The following is an 18,692-nucleotide window of genomic DNA, read 5'->3' as shown; positions in this document are numbered from 1 at the left end:
ACGTTATAAACTTTACCAAAGTAGAAAATTAAAAAACAAAAATTTACACAATTTTATATTTTTCACGTTTTGAATATTTTTTTTCCCTTTCAATAAAAAAAGAAAAATTCTTCTATGACAAAAATTTTTAAAATAATTTTTATACATTTCCAAGGCTAGAACAATATGAGGAATTATATTTTACATATTGCAGAAGTCGTGTACCTAGAATATTCACGTGAAATTTTGGATATAATATTTTACAATTACATGAAAAGTTCACACTGGATTTTTAATTTTTTTATTTCCTGAATTAAAAAGTTGAAAATATCAAAATTCAAGTTTTTATTGCAGTAATAACGGTGCATAGAATGAAATTAGTATTCGAAGTGGACGGCACACTACAGTGGGAATCCCATCTGTAATGTTCCCTCACGTTCCAGTGTCACTACTATGAATTTAAATTCAGATCCTGTAACATTGTTGAAATTTCGAATAAGATCAAGTTTTTCCAACTTTTTCTCCACTTCTCATTTTATTCGGTAAATTTGTTTTTAAATTGTTTGGCAAATTTCAGTTTTTTTTCGAAAAAAAAATATATAATTCTATTATATTCTAAGGTATATTTTCAAAAAATTGTTTCTATGATTTAAAAAAAAATTTTTTCGTTTCTTGTAAAAAAAAATTAGAAATTTAATAAAATTAGAATATAAAAAATTTAAATAACATAATACAGATGTAGTGGAATATTTTATTATTTGTATATATATAGTAATATTTTAGTTACTGTAAACATTGTATAGTTGCTTGACTAAAAATATGTGTGTAATATGTATATGAGTTTGGTATCGATATTAAGATATATACTTTTGCGAAAGTGGACAATTTAAGTCGAATAGATTTATGTTTCTGAATGTAATCTTGCAGTGAGTTCCTGTATGTAAATTATAATTTATGTACTGCATGGAATAATCAACCATTACTTCTAGGCTCACCAGGAGTCTCTCAATTTTGCCTTAAGCATTTTATTATAATTCGACGACCACTATGTAACATCTCACTTCACCTATTTTATTTACAAGTCTACCCATAACAAGGCAATTTTCTTTTTTCATTTTATCACTATTAATTATTTTTAACTACCACTACTAGTATAATTATTATTATTAGGAATAATTTTATTACAATTATCAACAATGTTTTCAACATTGTTATTATAATATATTTCTTTTCTTAGTATTTTTGTTACACACAGAGAAAAATTTTATTTGAACCAAATATAATTTGTTTGAATTAAGTAAAAATGTCACTAGGAAAAAATAAAATAGTAGTAGTTAGTAGTTAGTAGTTAGTAGTTAGTAGTTAGTAGTTAGTAGTTAGTAGTTAGTAGTTAGTAGTTAGTAGTTAGTAGTTAGTAGTTAGTATTTCTATGTCAATAACTAACAACAATAATAGTAATTGTGACAGTACTAATAGTAATTGAATACAATTAATGATGAATTACAATAATAATAAAAAAATTAGTAGGATTACTAGTAGAATTTTGAGTAATATTATTAATAAACAATTAATTGCAGATGATTAGCTTAAAAACCGTCAGTAGCAACAGTGATATCTGGCCATTGGAAAGGCCGGACGGAATGCCAGCGATACAATCACTTGAAGTAATGTGTGGAAAGGACCACATGGACGTTCATCTTTCATTTTCTCAGCCCTTCGAGGGCATCGTATCTTCGAAAGGCCAGCACGCAGATCCCCGCTGTGTCTACGTTCCACCTTCAACTGGACAAACATTCTTCTCTTTTCGGATAGCATATGCAAGGTGATTTTTTTTTAAATTAAAATTAAAAACCTGCATTTATTAATGAAAATACATTGTCTGACTGAAAATAGCTTTTACTACTAATTAGTAGTTTTTTCTACTATTAGAAAAATACCTGAAGAAAACTTTTACTATTAACATTCTTTTAGTAGGTACTGAAAAAATACTAGGAAATTTGTGCTTTGAATATAATTTTGTCTGACTATAATGGATGTTTACTACTTGAAATTTAGAATAAAGAAATTAAAAAGAATTATGTGTCTGACTTTAAGTGACTTCTACCACTGACAATCAAACAGTACTAATTCGAACAAATTTTGTCTGACTGTCACTGACATTTACTACTAATATTAAAACTCTAAGAATCTTGTAGAATATTGCCTTACTTTAAGTAATAATATTTAAGTACTAATATTTAATCACTTTAATTGAAAATAAATTGTCTGACTGTAACGGGCAACTACCACTTAATTTTTGAAAGAAGAATTGAATTGTGTCTTACTCTCTCTGGCTTTTACTACTAATATTAAAACTCTAATTGTGTCTGACTATCATCGACTTCTACTACTAAAAGTGAAAAAAAAATTTGTAGAATTCTGTCAGACTTTAATTGACTTCTACTACTTAATTTTTAAGAGAAAAATTAAATTATGTCTGACTCTCACTGACTTATACTACTAAAAATTAAAAAAAAATTTGTAGAATTCTGTCTGACTTTAATGTACTTCTACCACTTTATTTTTAAAAGACGATCTAAATTGTGTCTGACTCTCACTGACTTGTACTACTAACATCAAAACTTTAAGAATCTTGTTGAAAATTGTCTTCCTTTATCTGATATTTACTACTAATATTTAATTACTTAAATTCAAAATGATTTTTATTACTGTATGTGACAAGTACTTTTTAATTTTTAAGAGAAGAGTTTAATTGCGTCTGACTCTCATTGACTTATACTACTAAAAGTGAAAAAAAAGAATTTTGTAAGAATTCTGTCTGACTTTAATTGACTTCTACCACTTAATTTTTAAGAGAAGAATTAAATTGTGTCTGACTCTCACTGACTTATACTACTAAAAATTAAAAAAAACAGAATTTTGTAGAATTCGGTCTGACTTTAATTGACTTCTACCACTTAATTTTTAAAAGACGAACTTAATTGTGTCTGACTCTCACTGACTTGTTCTACTAACATCAAAACTTTAAGAATCTTGTTGAATATTGTCTTTTCCCTTAACTGACATTTACTACTAAAATTTATACTACTTAAGTTCTAATTTAAATTTTTGTTGAAAACACTAATAAAATTCAATTTTGGAGAAATTACAAATAATTGCAGAAATTCAATTATTTTCAAAAAAAAAATTCTGCCTATAAAATTCAACTATGTTCAAAATTAAAAAAAAATTCTCGTAAAAATCCCAATTATCTTTCTAAATAACAAAATTCTTCTCTAAACTTAAATTATTTTCATAAATACTAAAATTTTTTTAAGGAATTCAATTATTATTTACATAAAAAATAATTTAAAATTTGAATTCACAATAATTACGTCCCACTATTCATTGAATCATACTACTGAAATTGATCACATAAAACTATTTCTAATAATAATTTCTACTCGACTTTAATTGACTCTTACTACTGATTTACATTTTTTCACTCTTACCACGACACATATAAAAATATATAATACAGAAAACAAAATAAACAACTTTTCTAAACTATAATTGCAATTTAATTATTCTAATAATTAATAAAACATATATATTCGCTGCAATCAAAATCATTTTGATAAGAATCAACAACTCTTAACTGTGAATTATAATGTTATCTGGTTCATTAAACTGTTCTAATTAAATTAATGCAATTTTCTTATTATTCTATACTGTAAGCAAAGGATATATATATATATTTCTCCGGGATTTGCAATCAAGGTCGTGTGCATTACACGTAACATTTAGCGCTTTGCATCGATTAATGAAAGTGTGTTACAGTTCCGATTATCTACTCAAGCGCCATACATATTCTATACAGTTAAGCATTAGATACATCGTAGACTCTAATCTCTGTCATCACTATCGTATCCATTGAATTAGAGGTCTATGTCGAACACACTAACTCTCAATATCTTGCAGCATCAAATCAGCCTTTAACTGATAAGCCATTCAATGTTGTATCTATTATAATATCTCGATATATACCTAATCACCTCGAAATTCTCGATTTCACTTAAGAAATTTTACCTATTTATTTCTATTTACTATTATTTTTTTATTCATTTAATAACAATTTATTTATTTACTCTACAACTATTTTTTTTACATAAATTTAGTTTATTAATCATATATTTTTTAGTCATTTATTTTCTACCTACTGTTAATTTTTTATTTATTTTCTTACTATTTATAATTTAATATACATTTTAAATTTATTTACTCTCTATAAATCTGAATTAGTAGTTTTCTATTTATTAAAAAGTACACACTAGATTACTAATTCAATAGTAATGATTTCCTAATTTAATAGTGGAAAGTTGTTACTTTAGTATTAGTAAAATACTAATTTAATAGTACAAAACTACTAATTTAATAGTATAGAAAATTACTAATTTAATAATAGAGAGTAGAAATTAGAAGTATAAATTAGAGTAGAATTTAGTAGAAAAAAATTACTAATTTAATTATAAAAAAACTATTCAATAATGGAAAATAACTATTTTAATAGTATAAAAATTTATTAGTAGAAAACTATTTATTACTGAAAAATAACTAATATAATAGTTCTAAAATACCAATTTAGCAGAGAATTTTAATAATTTAACAATAGAAAACTATTTAGTAGTAGAAAATTATTTAGTAGTAGACAATTCCAAATTTAATTGTAGAAAACTTTTTAATACTAGAACATTATTAATTTAATAGTAAAAAGTTATTAATTTTGTTGTAAAAGACAATTTACTGGAAGTAAATTACTAATCTAATAGTATAAAACTACTAATTTAGTAGCGGAATATTTATAATTTAGTAGTGAATAACTATTAACTTAGTAGTAGAAAAGTATTTAGTATTATAAATTTACTAATTTATTAATAGAAAATTATTTAATACCAGAAAATTATTAATTAAATAGTCGAATACTATTTAGTACTAGAAAATTACTAATTTATTAGTGAAACACTATTTATTACTAGAATACTACTAATTTAATAGTAGATAACTACTGATTTAGTAGAATTAAATTATTTAGTAGTAGAAAATAACTATTTTAATAGTATAAAAATTTAGTAGTAGAAAACTATTTATTACTGAAAAATTACTAATTTAATAGTAGATAACTACTTATTTAGTAGTAGAATTTTTTAATCGTTTCCCACTAAAATTTTAGTAAAAACCATAAATACTTAAAAAGTAGTAAAATAGTTAAATTAGAAAAAATACTAATTTTAATAGTGATAGTATTATTTACTTATTGTTTATTACAAAAATTATTTATTTACTCTCTAATCTGAATTATTCTTCCCCACTTAGTGTTATATTTTTCTATATATATAGATTGAACATTTTAAAAATATCACATTCTAGTGTACGTATACATTGTGATGTACTCTAATTGAGTAATTTATTATTATTCATTAGTGGAGAAATTCTAGATTTGATTTTTCTCATTTTTCGCAGATTTATGTATTTAAATTGCAAAGTCAGATAAATGGGAATCTTATATCTTTGACTTTATATATCGAGCAATTTTTTTTCTTTTCAGTTTTTCGTTATCATGGTAAATTATTTATTTTTAGAATAGAAAAATTGTAAATAAATGTATGTGGCGAAATAGAAAAATATGACAAAATAAGAAATAAGTATTTTGTAAATTTTAATGTCATTCTAATTTTTATTATAAATTATAAAATTCTAAATCCTATTGAAAATTATAAAATTCTAGATCTTATTAAAAATTATAAAATTCTAAATCTTATTAAAAATTATAAAATTCTAAATCTTATTAAAAATTATAAAATTTATTTAAATTAATAAATTTATTTTATTATAAATAAATAAAGTAACTATTTTATTAATATTAATTTTAATTTTTTAACTAAATTTATTTTATTATTATTTTGTGTTTATGTCTCAAAATTATGGAAGGAATAAAGTAATTTTGAAAAGAAAAAAAAAATACTGAAAATTTAAAATTAGAGTTGAAATACAAGTGGAAAAATAAAAATTCACAGTCTTATGTGCAAATGTTTTACTTCTTCTTTTTTGTCACAGGTGTGGCACGAAACCGGATATGCATGGCCAATTTTACGAGAATACGGTTGTAGTTCAATACGATAAGGATCTACTTGAGGTTTGGGACGAAGCGAAAAGGCTGCGATGTGAGTGGTTCAACGATTATGAGAAAACAGCTTCGAAACCGCCAATGGTTATTGCTGATCTCGATGTCATTCAGCTTGATTTTCGAGGTACAATAATTAATTTTAAATCAATTAGTCTTATTAACATTATTACTTTATTATTTATTTCCATTTCATAATTATTTAATTTAACAAAATCTTTCTCGTCAAAATTTTTTAATTTTTACCAAAAAATTAGTTAAAACTTTATTATAATTTTTATACGTATTCATGGTAATGATTTTAATTAATAAATACTAATTGTTATTGCAATTAATAAATAACAAATACAAACTGTAATGTAAATAATATTTAAGTTTTTAAAAAATATTTTAGTTTTTAAAAAATAATATGCAAAAAATATAGGAAAAAAAGTAAAAAGAAATAAAGAGAAATAGAAAAAATTTTGTCGTGAAGAATTAGGTGGCAATTAAGTTGTCGGAAAGTGATAATTATAATTCCTTTTGTCGCGCAATTTAAATAGAATATTATCCATGGTTAGTTTTTGGAGCGAAAAAATCGCAACAAAGCGCAAATACCACAGTGCCTGACCGCAAGGTCCATTTAATGCAAAGAACTCACCGGGTATACCTGGTGAGATAGGAAAAACTTGACCATCTGAACTCGAGAAACTATATAGCCGACCGCAAAAAAAGAGTCGTGGTTACGCCATTTCATTTCCATTTATGCGATAAATTACAGCTTCCAGTTTTCTGGCTCATTTGCAAAAAAAGAAGAAAAGAATTTTTGCGGTCATACTACTTACATTTCTCTTTGTGACTTTTTTTCTCCAGCATCTCTATATACATATAAATATACAATATATATTTATCAAAGTTACCTGCTTTTTTTTAAAAAAACTATTTTCAAATATTTCCAATTATTTAATTCTTTTTTTTTTTTTTAAAGAAAATTTTTATGAAAACGTGGAAATAAATTTGGAAAAATATTTAAAACTTTTAACAAATAATTAGAAATGAACAAAAAGAATTTAAATCTAAGAAGTGTAAAAATTTTTTTTTATTTGCTCTTTAAATTAATAAAGATTTTGTAAGACTTGCAGTTCAAATTGTGATAAAAAAATTTTCCAATGGATTTACATTGAAAGTATTTCAAAATTTTAAGAAAATAAATAAAAATAAGTATTTAAATATTTATTTTACAAAAATGATTGAAATTTGAAAGATTTAATTTGGAAATTCTGAAAACAATGAGACTTTTGAAAAATAGTAATTAAATTTTTTTGAAGATCTGCTTGAATTCTTCGAAAATAATCTTAAAAATAATGAAACAATTGGAAATTTTGTAAAATTTTATATTTTAAAGAATTTTATTTTTTCATGAATTGACAAAAAAATTATTTTATTTAAATAATTCAATTCTCGTCGTTGAACTCTGATAGGAATTGATTTAAAAAAAAATTTCAGTTAAAATTTTAGAAATTAATTGAATATTTAAAGCGTTATAACAGGAATTTTAGGAATTAATTAAATTTTAAAAGGTTTTTAAATTAAATTCCTTGGAAATGTAAGGAAAGCAAAAGTATAAAAATATTTAAAACTTTATTTGATAGAATTATTAATTAAATTATTTTTCTTTAAAAATTCTTAAAGTTTTTCAATAATTTTACTCAAAAATTCTAAAAAAAATAATTAAATTTTGGAAGAAGTACAGTTGCAATTATTAGAAGCAATTAAATTTCATGAGGTTTACTCAAAAATTCTAAAAAAATAATTAAATTTTGGAAGAATTACAGTTGCAATATTATTAGAAGTAATTAAATTTCATGAGGTTTTTCATTGAAATTATTTGAAATTTTAATTTCTCAGGAAAAATAAATAAGAATAAGTTTTTAAATCAAAAAATATTAAAGTTTTAAATACTTTATTTTAGAAATTCCGAAAAATTGTTTCTCGAAAAAATGTAATTAAAATTTTCTAAAAATAATTGCATTTCTGGAAATAATTTCAAAAAATTGAAACGATTGAAAAATTTTGTCAAATTTTTTTGAAATAGATTTTATATTTAAATGAATTTTATTTCTTTACTTTAAAAAAATTATTTTGAAATATAATCGTATTTTTGAAGAATTCTAATTGCAAATTTGAAAAATAATTGAATTTTAAAAAAATTTAGAATAAACTATACGAGTTGTTCAAATAATTAAATTTAAAGGAAAACTGTTAGAAAAATTATGTTTTTTATACAAAATAAATATTTTAATTTACATAAATAAATTGCAGGTTTAACTAATTAGGATTATTATATTAAAAAATAAATTTCCTACTTTATATTGATTGTGTACGCTTCAATTACTAATTATTATTCATTAATTACAAGGGAACATAGTCAGGGTTGGACCACCTTTTGAACTTTGTTTATAACTATTTTTTAGGAAATAAATTTAGGCAATCGAGTTATATTTTTGGAAAAATCTATAAAAGAGGTACTGTAGCTAAGGATTGTAAATTTATTGGTCTAAAATTTAAAAAGTTATAAACATTTGAAAAAAGTGTAGTCAAGGTTGAACCATGTCTAAAAATCGAAGCGAATTATCGGTAAAAAAGCGTGCCAATGTTTTTTTGAATATTTATTTATAAACTCTTTTTTAAATTCATAGTTAAAGGGGGTCCAACCCTGACTATGTTCTTCTAATTAATTAATTTAAATAAATTCAAAAATTAATTTTTATTAATTAATTTACAAAAAATTAAAAAATTAATTTATATTAATTAATTTATAGATCATTAATGAGTGTGAAAAATAATTGATTCAGGTGACAATGTGGATTGCTGGATGGAAATTCAACATGGAAAGGGACCATGGGCACCGCCAGTTTCTGGAATCGTTCCATTGGGTTCAACATTGACCCTGGTCGTCGCCATAAATGATTACCGAGGTAACGAGCGAGCCATCAAAGTCAAAGGTACTTTTGGCGTTCTCGAGAATTATTTTAACGAACAAACATTCTAATAATTTTTCAATTTTTCTTTTTCATTTTTAAACAAAAAAAACAAAAAAACAAAAAAAAACAGGCGAATTTGACATGCGAGTGAAATCGTGCGTCGCTTCCGATGGCGGTGGTCATACAATTCAGCTCAGCGATGAATTTGGCTGTGTTCTCAGGCCAAAAATGATTAGTCGTTTCTTAAAGGCACGTGGTTCTGATGATCGTGCAACCGTCATCACTTACGCTTTCTTTCATGCCTTCAAATTCCCTGACGCACTTAGCGTTCACATCAAATGCAAGGTAAACAAAAAAATTAATCCTGTTATCGATTTTTTATAATTCTAATTTTAATATAATTGAAATTTATTATTTTGCTTTTATAATTTTTTTTTTAATTTTAATTTATTTATACAAGAAGTATAAACAACTTTTTAGGGGGGGGGCGTTACGTGGATGGCGTAATGTAAAGGCCCTTCGTATGTAGGTTAAATTTGACCTACATTTTGACGTAATGTAACGGCCCTTAAAAGGGGGGGCCGTTACGTGTATGGTCTAATATTAGTATTATAATTAATTAACAATTAATTTTTATTTATTTTGAGAGAAAAAAAAATGAGCGATGAGAAAATAAAATAATTTTCTCATATGTGTGGTGATTGAAATTTTGTTTTTTTCGCCACTCCGAGGATATATAATGAACTCTCGACGAATGTGTGGCGAAAAATTGAGAGAAGGATAATTAATCCTTTATTCCCGATGAACCAGGAAGATAGAATCGAGACATCTGGCTCACATTCCATAGACCGCAGTCAGCGTTTAACTTTTGCATACATATATGTTGAAGTCTCTTATCTTTGAAAGAGATAAAGTAATTTGCGTTCTCCAGGTGTGTCGCGTGAACTAACGAGTTAAACCTGTGGTCGGGAAAATGAATTCACATGTTCAACATTTAGAATGTAGTGGAGAAAATGTATATGGTTATTAATATTATTATTATTACTATTATTATTATTATTATTACTATTATTATTATTATTGTTATAACTATTGTGGGATTTTTGAGTGGAAAAAAATACGAGAACAAAAATTTATAAATAAGGATAAAAAACAGAAACATGGACCACTTTCCATATTCTACTTCTCAGTTTGTAAAACATACACTTGAACTTGTTATAGTTTAACTCGTTTCTCACATTTTAGATCCTGATTACTGTATATAAATTGTATTTGTTGCTTTGGATTTTTCTTTTTAAATTCCACTGTTTGTACTTTGTTTCAATTTATTCGTGTTTTTTATTTACATATTTATTATTTTACTTCAAAAAGTAAATTTTTAGTTTTTGAATTTTTTGTGTATCCTTCATAATATTTGTCATTTTTCATTGCGTTTATTATTTTAGTTTTTATTTCATTTTCTATTATATTCTTTATTTTACTTTTTATTGTATTCTCTATAGGTATAATATTACTTTGTATTTTATTTTTTATATTGTTCTATATTTTTTTTCAATATCCCCTCGTTTTATATTCATTTACTTTAATGTTTAATTTAAATTTCCCTCGGATTTTTTTTGTAACCTGATATTTTTTATCAGGTATATAAATTATTATTTTTTATTATATAAACTAGCAAACGTTACGAGCGCGGAACGTCGAATTCAATTTATTATTATTATGCAAAATTAGAAAATTTTTTTATTTTCAAATCTAAATTTTTGAATAATTTCATAATAAAAATTTTTAAAAATTCGCTTATTAAGTACATAATTAATTATTATTGTTGATAATTTCAAAAATTTGAATACACTTCTTTGGAAGAATTTAATTATTTTCATAACTAATAACATTCTTCAATTATTTTTATTAATAATAAAATTCTTCGGAGGATTTCAATTATTTTCAAAAAAATTTGAATCAAATTCTTGTCAAGAATTCAATTTTTTTCATAAATAATTGAATTCTTCGAATGATTTCAATTATTTTCAAAAGTTTGAAACAAATTCTTATCAAGAATTTAATTTTTTCATAAATAATAGAATTTTTCAAAGGATTTCAATTATGTTCAAAAATTTTAATAAAATTCTTCCTAAAAATTCAATTTTCTCCATAAAATGTAAAATTCTTCTGAAAAATTCAATTATTTTCTTAAATAATAAAATTCTTCGGAGAATTACAATTATTTTTAAAAATTTTAATAAAATCCTTTGCAAGAATTCAATTATCATCATAAAAAGTAAAATTCTTTTGAAAATATCAATTATTTTCTTAAATAATAAAATTCTTCCAAGAATTTCAATTATTTTCAAAAATTTGAAACAAATTCTTGTCAAGAATTCCATTGTTTCATAAATAATTGAATTCTTCGGTGGATTTCAATTATTTTCAAAAGTTTGAAACAAATTTTTGTCAAGAATTCAATTTTTTTTCATAAATAATAACATTTTTCAAAGGATTTCAATTATGTTCTAAAATTTTAATAAAATTCTTCTTAAAAATTCAATTATCTTCATAAGAAGTAAAATTCTTTTGATGATTTCCATTATTTTCTTAAATAATAAAATTTTTCCAAGAATTTCAATTATTTTCAAAAATTTGAAACAATTTCTTCGCAAGAATTTAATTATCATCGTAAAAAAAAAATTCTTTGGAATATTTTAATTATTTTCATTAATAATATAATTCTTTGGAGGATTTCAATTATTTTCAAAAATTTCAAAACAAATTCTTGTCAAGAATTCAATCTTTTTCATAAATAATTGAATTCTTCGGAGGATTTCAATTATTTTCAAAAATTTGAAACAAATTCTTGACAAGAATTCAATTTTTTCCCATAAATAATTGAATTCTTTACAAAATTCTTATTATTTTCAAAAATTTGAATAAACTCTTGACAAGAAATCCGTTCAAACTTCAAAGTAAAATTCATCGCAAAAATTATTTTGAAAATTAATTTAAAAATTTGAAAATATTCTTTGTTTAATTCAATTATTTTTGCAAAATTTTCAATTGAAATTATTCAAAAAACTACATTATTTAAAAAAACACAAAGAAATTCTTTAAAAGAATAATATTAGAATTTTTAAAAATTTTAATAAAATCTTTTCGAGAATGCGATTATTTTCAAAAGTAATAAAATTCTGCCGAGGAATTCAATTATTCTCAAAAATGGGGAGTTTTTTTCAAAAATATTGGAAGACAAAAAATTAGTTGACAAGAATTATTATTATTATTACTATTAATAATAAATAAATAATATTTAAATATTAAACAGTAAATTAAAATTCGTGAAAAATGTGTCGAATAGATAAACTAAAAATATGTAAAAATCAAAAAGTAGGAAATTTAAAAAATTTTCATTAAATTTAATAAAAAAAAAGTATAAATTTACAAGTATATGAAATTAAATTTGTCTTTGAATTTTATTGAAAGGTGGAAATATGTCGTCATGGATGTCTGGACCATTGTCAATTGAGCGATAACGTGGACAGAATACAGGAAAGAAAGGACGTGAATATAAGACCATTATATTCACAAACGACAACAACGACAACGACAACAACAACATCGTCATCGGCGAGCCATGAGGAGGACGGTTTGATGTACGATGATATCATTCAAAACAATAATAATAATAATAATGACGCAATGACCTCAGTTGGCGGCCAGTTTCTTGGCGTTGAAAAATCAGCACCAAAAGCACAAGCACAAATGATGAGTAATCGAGTATCAATGCCTGGTACCGAAACGAATTCCGGTACCACTTCCATTGATCCACAGCATCTGCCTCCTATTTTGGTAATTGATTATTTCTTTTCATTTTCATAATTAATTGTGAATTTATAATCCTTAATTTGCTTTTTTTTATTTTTTCTACATTTTTTTTTTAATTTTATACTTAAAATTGGAAATTTTTCAAATTTTCCTTAAAATTTTTAAATTAAAAATTAAAACTTAAATTAATTAAAGTTTATGTCTATATTTGTATATTTTATAATTTTGTCTTTAAATTTATAAATAATTTTCAATATTTTATTTTTCGTTGCATTTTTTATTTTACTTTTTGTTATTTGATACCTTTTTTGTGGTAATGTTTATTTTATATTTATTTTATTTTTTGATGTACACTGAAAAAAATGTTCTGCTTATTGTTGCATTATTTATTTCAGTTTCTATTTTATTTTTTATTATATTCTTCATTTTACTTTTCATTCTATTCTTTATTTTGTTTTTAATTCAATTTTAGATTTTTTAAATATTTTTTATTCACTTTTTAGTTTTTTTGTATTTTTTTTACTACTGTAATTTTGTGTAAAATATTTATAACTTTTAATGAAAAATAAAAATTGTAGATTAATTTTCTTCTTCTTTTATTTTTCAGTAAAATTTATTCTTTTATTAATTACAGACGTACACTTCATATATCCTTTTCAATCATATGTAATCTACAATCTAGAGTTGTGGTTCAAACCAACTATAATTGCTAATTAATTACAGAGAAACATATAACTTGTTTCATCGTTTTGACATTTTATTTGTTTATCATGATATAAATTAATTAATGACTGCGTGGCTAATTAAAATCCATACATATCATACTAATCTCGAGATAATATAATTTAATAATAAATATAATTTTTTAATTTTCTTTTTTTTCATCTCCTTTCAAATTTTATTTTACTACATTTCGTTTTCATTTTCTTCTAAAACTTACTTTATTTCCGATATACTTTATCAAATTTGCATGTTATTGGGCAAAAATTTACGCTTATATCTGACGAAAACGATTAAAACAAACTTTCGTTGAACAGTTGCTGGCAAATTGAACTAATCAAATTAAAATGGAAATCTGAAATGTTAAATTAGCGTGAGGATGATTTAATTTTACTCGAATAATGTTGCAAATTATAAATTTTAACTCACTTATTAGTTTTTTTTAAAGTCAAGTTATGTTAAATGAATGAAATCGCAAACTGCAGAAAATTAAAAATTCATTTCCTAATTTTTTATTACCTTCTATTTATTACTTATTTTAATAAAATTCTTTGCAAAATTAAATTATTTTCGTAAATAACAATATTCAACGCTAGAATTCAATTATTTTCAAAAATAATAAAATTCTTCGCAGAAATTCAATTATATTAAAAAATTAAAGAAAATTCTTGTCAAAATGTCAATTATCTTTACAAATAATAAAATGCTTCACAAAAATTCAATTATTTTTAAAAATTTTAATAAACTTCTTGGCAAAATTTCAATTATTTATTTTCAAAAAATTTTCGCAATTTAATAATTTTTAATATTTCCTATTTTCATAAAATTTACCTAAAGAATTCAATTATAAATCTATTTATAAAATTCTATGCAAACATTCTATAATTTTCATAAATAATAAAAATTCCACAGGAATTCAATTATTCAAAATTGAATTTGCATAAAATTTTTCGAAAAAAATCAATTAAATAAAAAACTTTATAATATTCAGGAATTCAATTATTTTCATAAATAATAAAACTCATAGCAGAATTTCAATTATTTTAAATTCAATTTTAAGTTAATTCCTTTAAGAATACAATTATTCTCCAAAATTTTATTAAAATTCACATAAAGAACAGATTCAATTTTAAGAAATATTCAATTATTTAAAAAAAAATTTTTTTTTATTGAAATAATTGATTTTTTGTTAAATTTTCTATTCAAAACTGACTTAAAAATGAATTTTAATTAAAGTTTTAGATAATAATTTAATTTAAGAAGTATTATAAAATAAATTTTTATAAATAATTGAATTTTGAGAAGGTTTTCAAATTGAAATCTTCGAATTTTTAATAATTTTAATTAAAAATTCTATATCAAACTCATTTTTTTGAAAAACTTTAATTTAAATTCAATTCTCAAAGAATTTTGTCTAAAATTTTTAAAATAAAAATTTAATGACTTTAAATAGATATTTAAAGAAGAAGAATAGTTAAAAATTCTAGAAAATAATCGAGGAAAAAGTCATAATTTTCTCTGGAAATCAGGGAAAAACAAAATTAAATTTTTATGTCAACCAAATCATTTTTAAAACATTTTGAAAAAATAACAAAAATTAAATTTTGAAGAAGTTACAAATGAATGCAAAAATTCAATTATTTTAAAAAGTAATAAAATTCTTATCAAAAAATTCAATTATGTTCAAAATTTACCAGAAATATCTCGACAAAATTCCAATTATTATCTTTATAAAAAAAAATTCTTCTTCAAAATTCAAATATTTTGAAAATTTTTCCTCATTTCAATAATCTTCAATATCTACTATTTTATTAAAATCACACAAAAGAATTCAATTATTGAAAAACATTTTTAATAAAATTCTACGCAAACATTTAATTATTTCCATAAATAATAAAAATTTCACAGGAATTCAATTATTTACAAATTTTGTATAAATTTCTTCGCAATAAATCAATTATTTTCATAAAAAATAATTGAAAATTCTAGAAAATAATAACACAGCCACACAAAAAAAATTTGTGTTCTGACCCAGAGGTCTCACTATGTGTACTTTATGTTTTTGGGGTCGCTGAATCCGAATCCGAGGTCCATTTAACCCCATCAGTTCAGGGTTTTGATATAACCCCAGAAAACCAATATGGCGGACACCTATTGAAAAAATTCATCGGATTCGCTTGAAACTCGTTACTCGGGGGTTTTAAGGGTCGTCGATTACGAATTTGATGTCAGTTTTCAAAAATTCAAAATGTCGGATCCAATATGGCGGGCACTTTTTTGTAAAATTCATCGGATTCGCTTGAAAATCGTTACTCAGGGGTTTTTGGAGTCGCCGATTATGAATTTAATGTCAGTTTTCAAAAATTCAAAATGGCGGATCCAATATTTTGTGTCAGCCATATTGGATCCGCCATTTTGAATTTTGAAAAACCGACATCAGATTCGTAATCAGCGACCCCAAAAACCCCTGAGTAACGATTTTCAAGCGAATCCGATGAATTTTACAAGAAAGTGTCCGCCATATTGGATCCGCCATTTTGAATTTTTGAAAACTGACACCAAATTCGTAATCGACGACTCTTAAAACCCCCGAGTAACGAGTTTCAAGCGAATCCGATGAATTTTTTCAATAGGTGTCCGCCATATTGGTTTTCTGGGGTTATATCAAAACCCTGAACTAATGGGGTTAAATGGACCTCGGATTCGGATTCAGCGACCCCAAAAACATAAAGTACACATAGTGAGACTTCTGGGTCAGAACACAAATTTTTTTTTGTGTGGCTGTGTATTTATTCAAGAAAGAAGTTATTGATGTTTTCGAATAATTTTACAATTAAAGAAATTCTTTAATAAATGTAACAGAACATTTTTTTGAATAATATTTTTCTCTTTATTTTTAAAAAATTTAAAAAGTTTCAATTTCATTCAATTTCAATAATTTAAAGGGGGTCCAAGTTGGGTGCCTCCATTTAAGTAATTAATTAAATACCAAATTAAAGACTAAATTGAAAGAATTAAATAAAGAAACTAAATTAAAATGAACAATAATAATAAATATTGAATAAATGAATTAATAAAGTTTCTCTTTATTATTTTTGAACAGGAACCCGCTCGAGTGACGCGTTACGACGGCGAAGAGCGTTTCCCCCATGGACCACGTAATCTCGACGAAGAGGAGGACACGCCGCGCGACGATGACGCCACTTATCATGCGAAAGATAAAAAAGAATCGTACGATAAGAAAGTGACGAGCACAGAATCACAAAGAAGAGATGAATTGGAAAATCCAATTCGACGTAAACGTTCAGTGATTGTGTCCGATCGTAAGGTGAGAAGCGCCGACGTTGGCGTGAGTGGAATCTACGAGGTCATCTCCGAGGCTGACCTTGCATTCAGTCCCGATGCCCATGCCGAGGCAGTCACTGTTTTTCAAGGGCGTATTCGCGAGGAAGTTGTCTATGGAATTTGTCTTCCCGTGCCTGGTTTCAGTGCACTTTTTGTTATTGTTGCACTGTCGGCAGTAATATCGGCGCTTGTCGCTGGCGCAATGCTACATCGATTACAGGTGCAACGCGAAATGATGAGGGAAAATCAAAAGAACAATACAATTCATCAGACGAACGCCAATGGTTGGTTGTCCTATGGTTTATTGCGTGTACGTTGCTCCGATCGATTACATCGTAATGAGACACAAAAACCGGGGAACAATCCAATTGAACAAGGCTGATAAGGAACGTTTATTTATTATTTATATTATATTCGATTCGTCTCAATCTAAATCATAGTGAAAATAGATCCACTCTATTACTTTTTTTAAGAATTTTTCAAATTCATTTAATATTCAATTATTTAATATTTAGTAAATTCTTCCACAATTATTTAATAAATTAATTTTTTCGATTTTTGGAAAACGTATAAAAGGTAAAAGAAAAACACTCTTTTATTAAATTCAATGATATTAATTAAACTAGCTGTCGTTTTAGTACCTGCCATTGCATTTAAACTTTTGTCATCACATTGCTTAAAACTTGTTTAAACTTTATGGAATTTTTTAATACTTTAAATACTAATATTTAAATGATATTGTTTCCAAGATGTGACAACGTGAAGATAATCAATCAAACATCTAAAAAAATAATTTAAGAATCTAATTTTCAATTTTGTGTTCTAGAACCAAAAGAATCTTGTCTTTGTTAATTTATTTTGGGAAAATAAAAACAGAAATTTTTTGTTTGTCAAGGATGTAATTTTCGACCCTAAGAAACCTAGAATTACAGATTTTATAAAAATTACAGAGTTGCCAAAGGTCAGGAAAATCAGGGAACTCAGGGAAAAGTCAGCGAAAGTCGAATTAGACAAGAAAATTAGGGAAAAGTCAGGAATTTTTATTAAAAGTACGGAAAAAAAAAATTTTTTTTGAATTCATAAGAAAATTCTGAATTTTTGTGTTTTTTTGTTCAATAACTTATAAACTATGAAATTACCACGAATTCTAATAAAAAGCCTTCAATTTTTTTTATTTCTGACAATAAATTCTTTTCAAATAACTTAATTCTTGAAAAACTATTTATCATAAAATTATGACATAAATTATTAAATATTAACGAATAATTTAATTTTATTTTTTTTTCTAATTTTTTTTTACTAATTTTACTTAAATATTTCAAAATTAATTAAATTTTCAAAGAGTTGCGTTTATAATTTTCATAAATAAATAAATTTAAAAGGATTGAATTTGATTGATTTTGAGATTTCAAAAATTTCAATTTTGAATGAATTTAATTAGAAAAAAGAAATTAAATTATTTTCAATTATTTTACAAAATTTTAATAACATTCTTGGTAAAATTTCAATTATTTTCAAAAATTTTCCTCAATTCAATGATTTATAATAACTTTAATAATTCAGTTATTTTACAAGTTTTTATAAAGTTCTTAGCAATAATTCAATTATTTTCATAAATAACAATATTTAACACAAGATGAATTCAATTATTTTCAAGAGTAATAAAATTCAGCGTAGAAATTCAATGATTTAAAAAAATTTTTTGATAA

At 23.8% G+C, this 18,692-nt stretch overlaps 1 protein-coding gene across 2 annotated transcripts in view; it reads left to right on the top strand.

Moving 5' to 3' along the window:
• Positions 1–18,119, top strand: part of LOC122512887 — a 65,531-nt gene extending 47,412 nt beyond the window's left edge. The window contains exons 3-8 of one of the 2 annotated variants that reach the window (XM_043629019.1): positions 1,557–1,801; positions 6,073–6,266; positions 8,974–9,096; positions 9,233–9,447; positions 12,577–12,942; positions 16,742–18,119. In XM_043629019.1, coding sequence (XP_043484954.1) covers positions 1,557–1,801; positions 6,073–6,266; positions 8,974–9,096; positions 9,233–9,447; positions 12,577–12,942; positions 16,742–17,365 — 1,767 coding nt within the window. In that variant the 3' untranslated portion in view covers positions 17,366–18,119. Of the gene's footprint in view, positions 1–1,556; positions 1,802–6,072; positions 6,267–8,973; positions 9,124–9,232; positions 9,448–12,576; positions 12,943–16,741 lie in introns of both variants that reach the window. The other variant, XM_043629018.1, reaches the window with a different exon arrangement.
• The last annotated feature ends 573 nt before the right edge of the window (positions 18,120–18,692 follow it).

The sequence above is a fragment of the Leptopilina heterotoma genome, unplaced genomic scaffold (genome assembly GCF_015476425.1).
Source record: "Leptopilina heterotoma isolate Lh14 unplaced genomic scaffold, ASM1547642v1 Lhet_13, whole genome shotgun sequence".
NCBI classification, from domain to species: domain Eukaryota; kingdom Metazoa; phylum Arthropoda; class Insecta; order Hymenoptera; family Figitidae; genus Leptopilina; species Leptopilina heterotoma.
The sequence above is the reverse complement of the archived record's forward strand: the minus strand, read 5'-3'. Positions and strand labels throughout refer to the sequence as shown.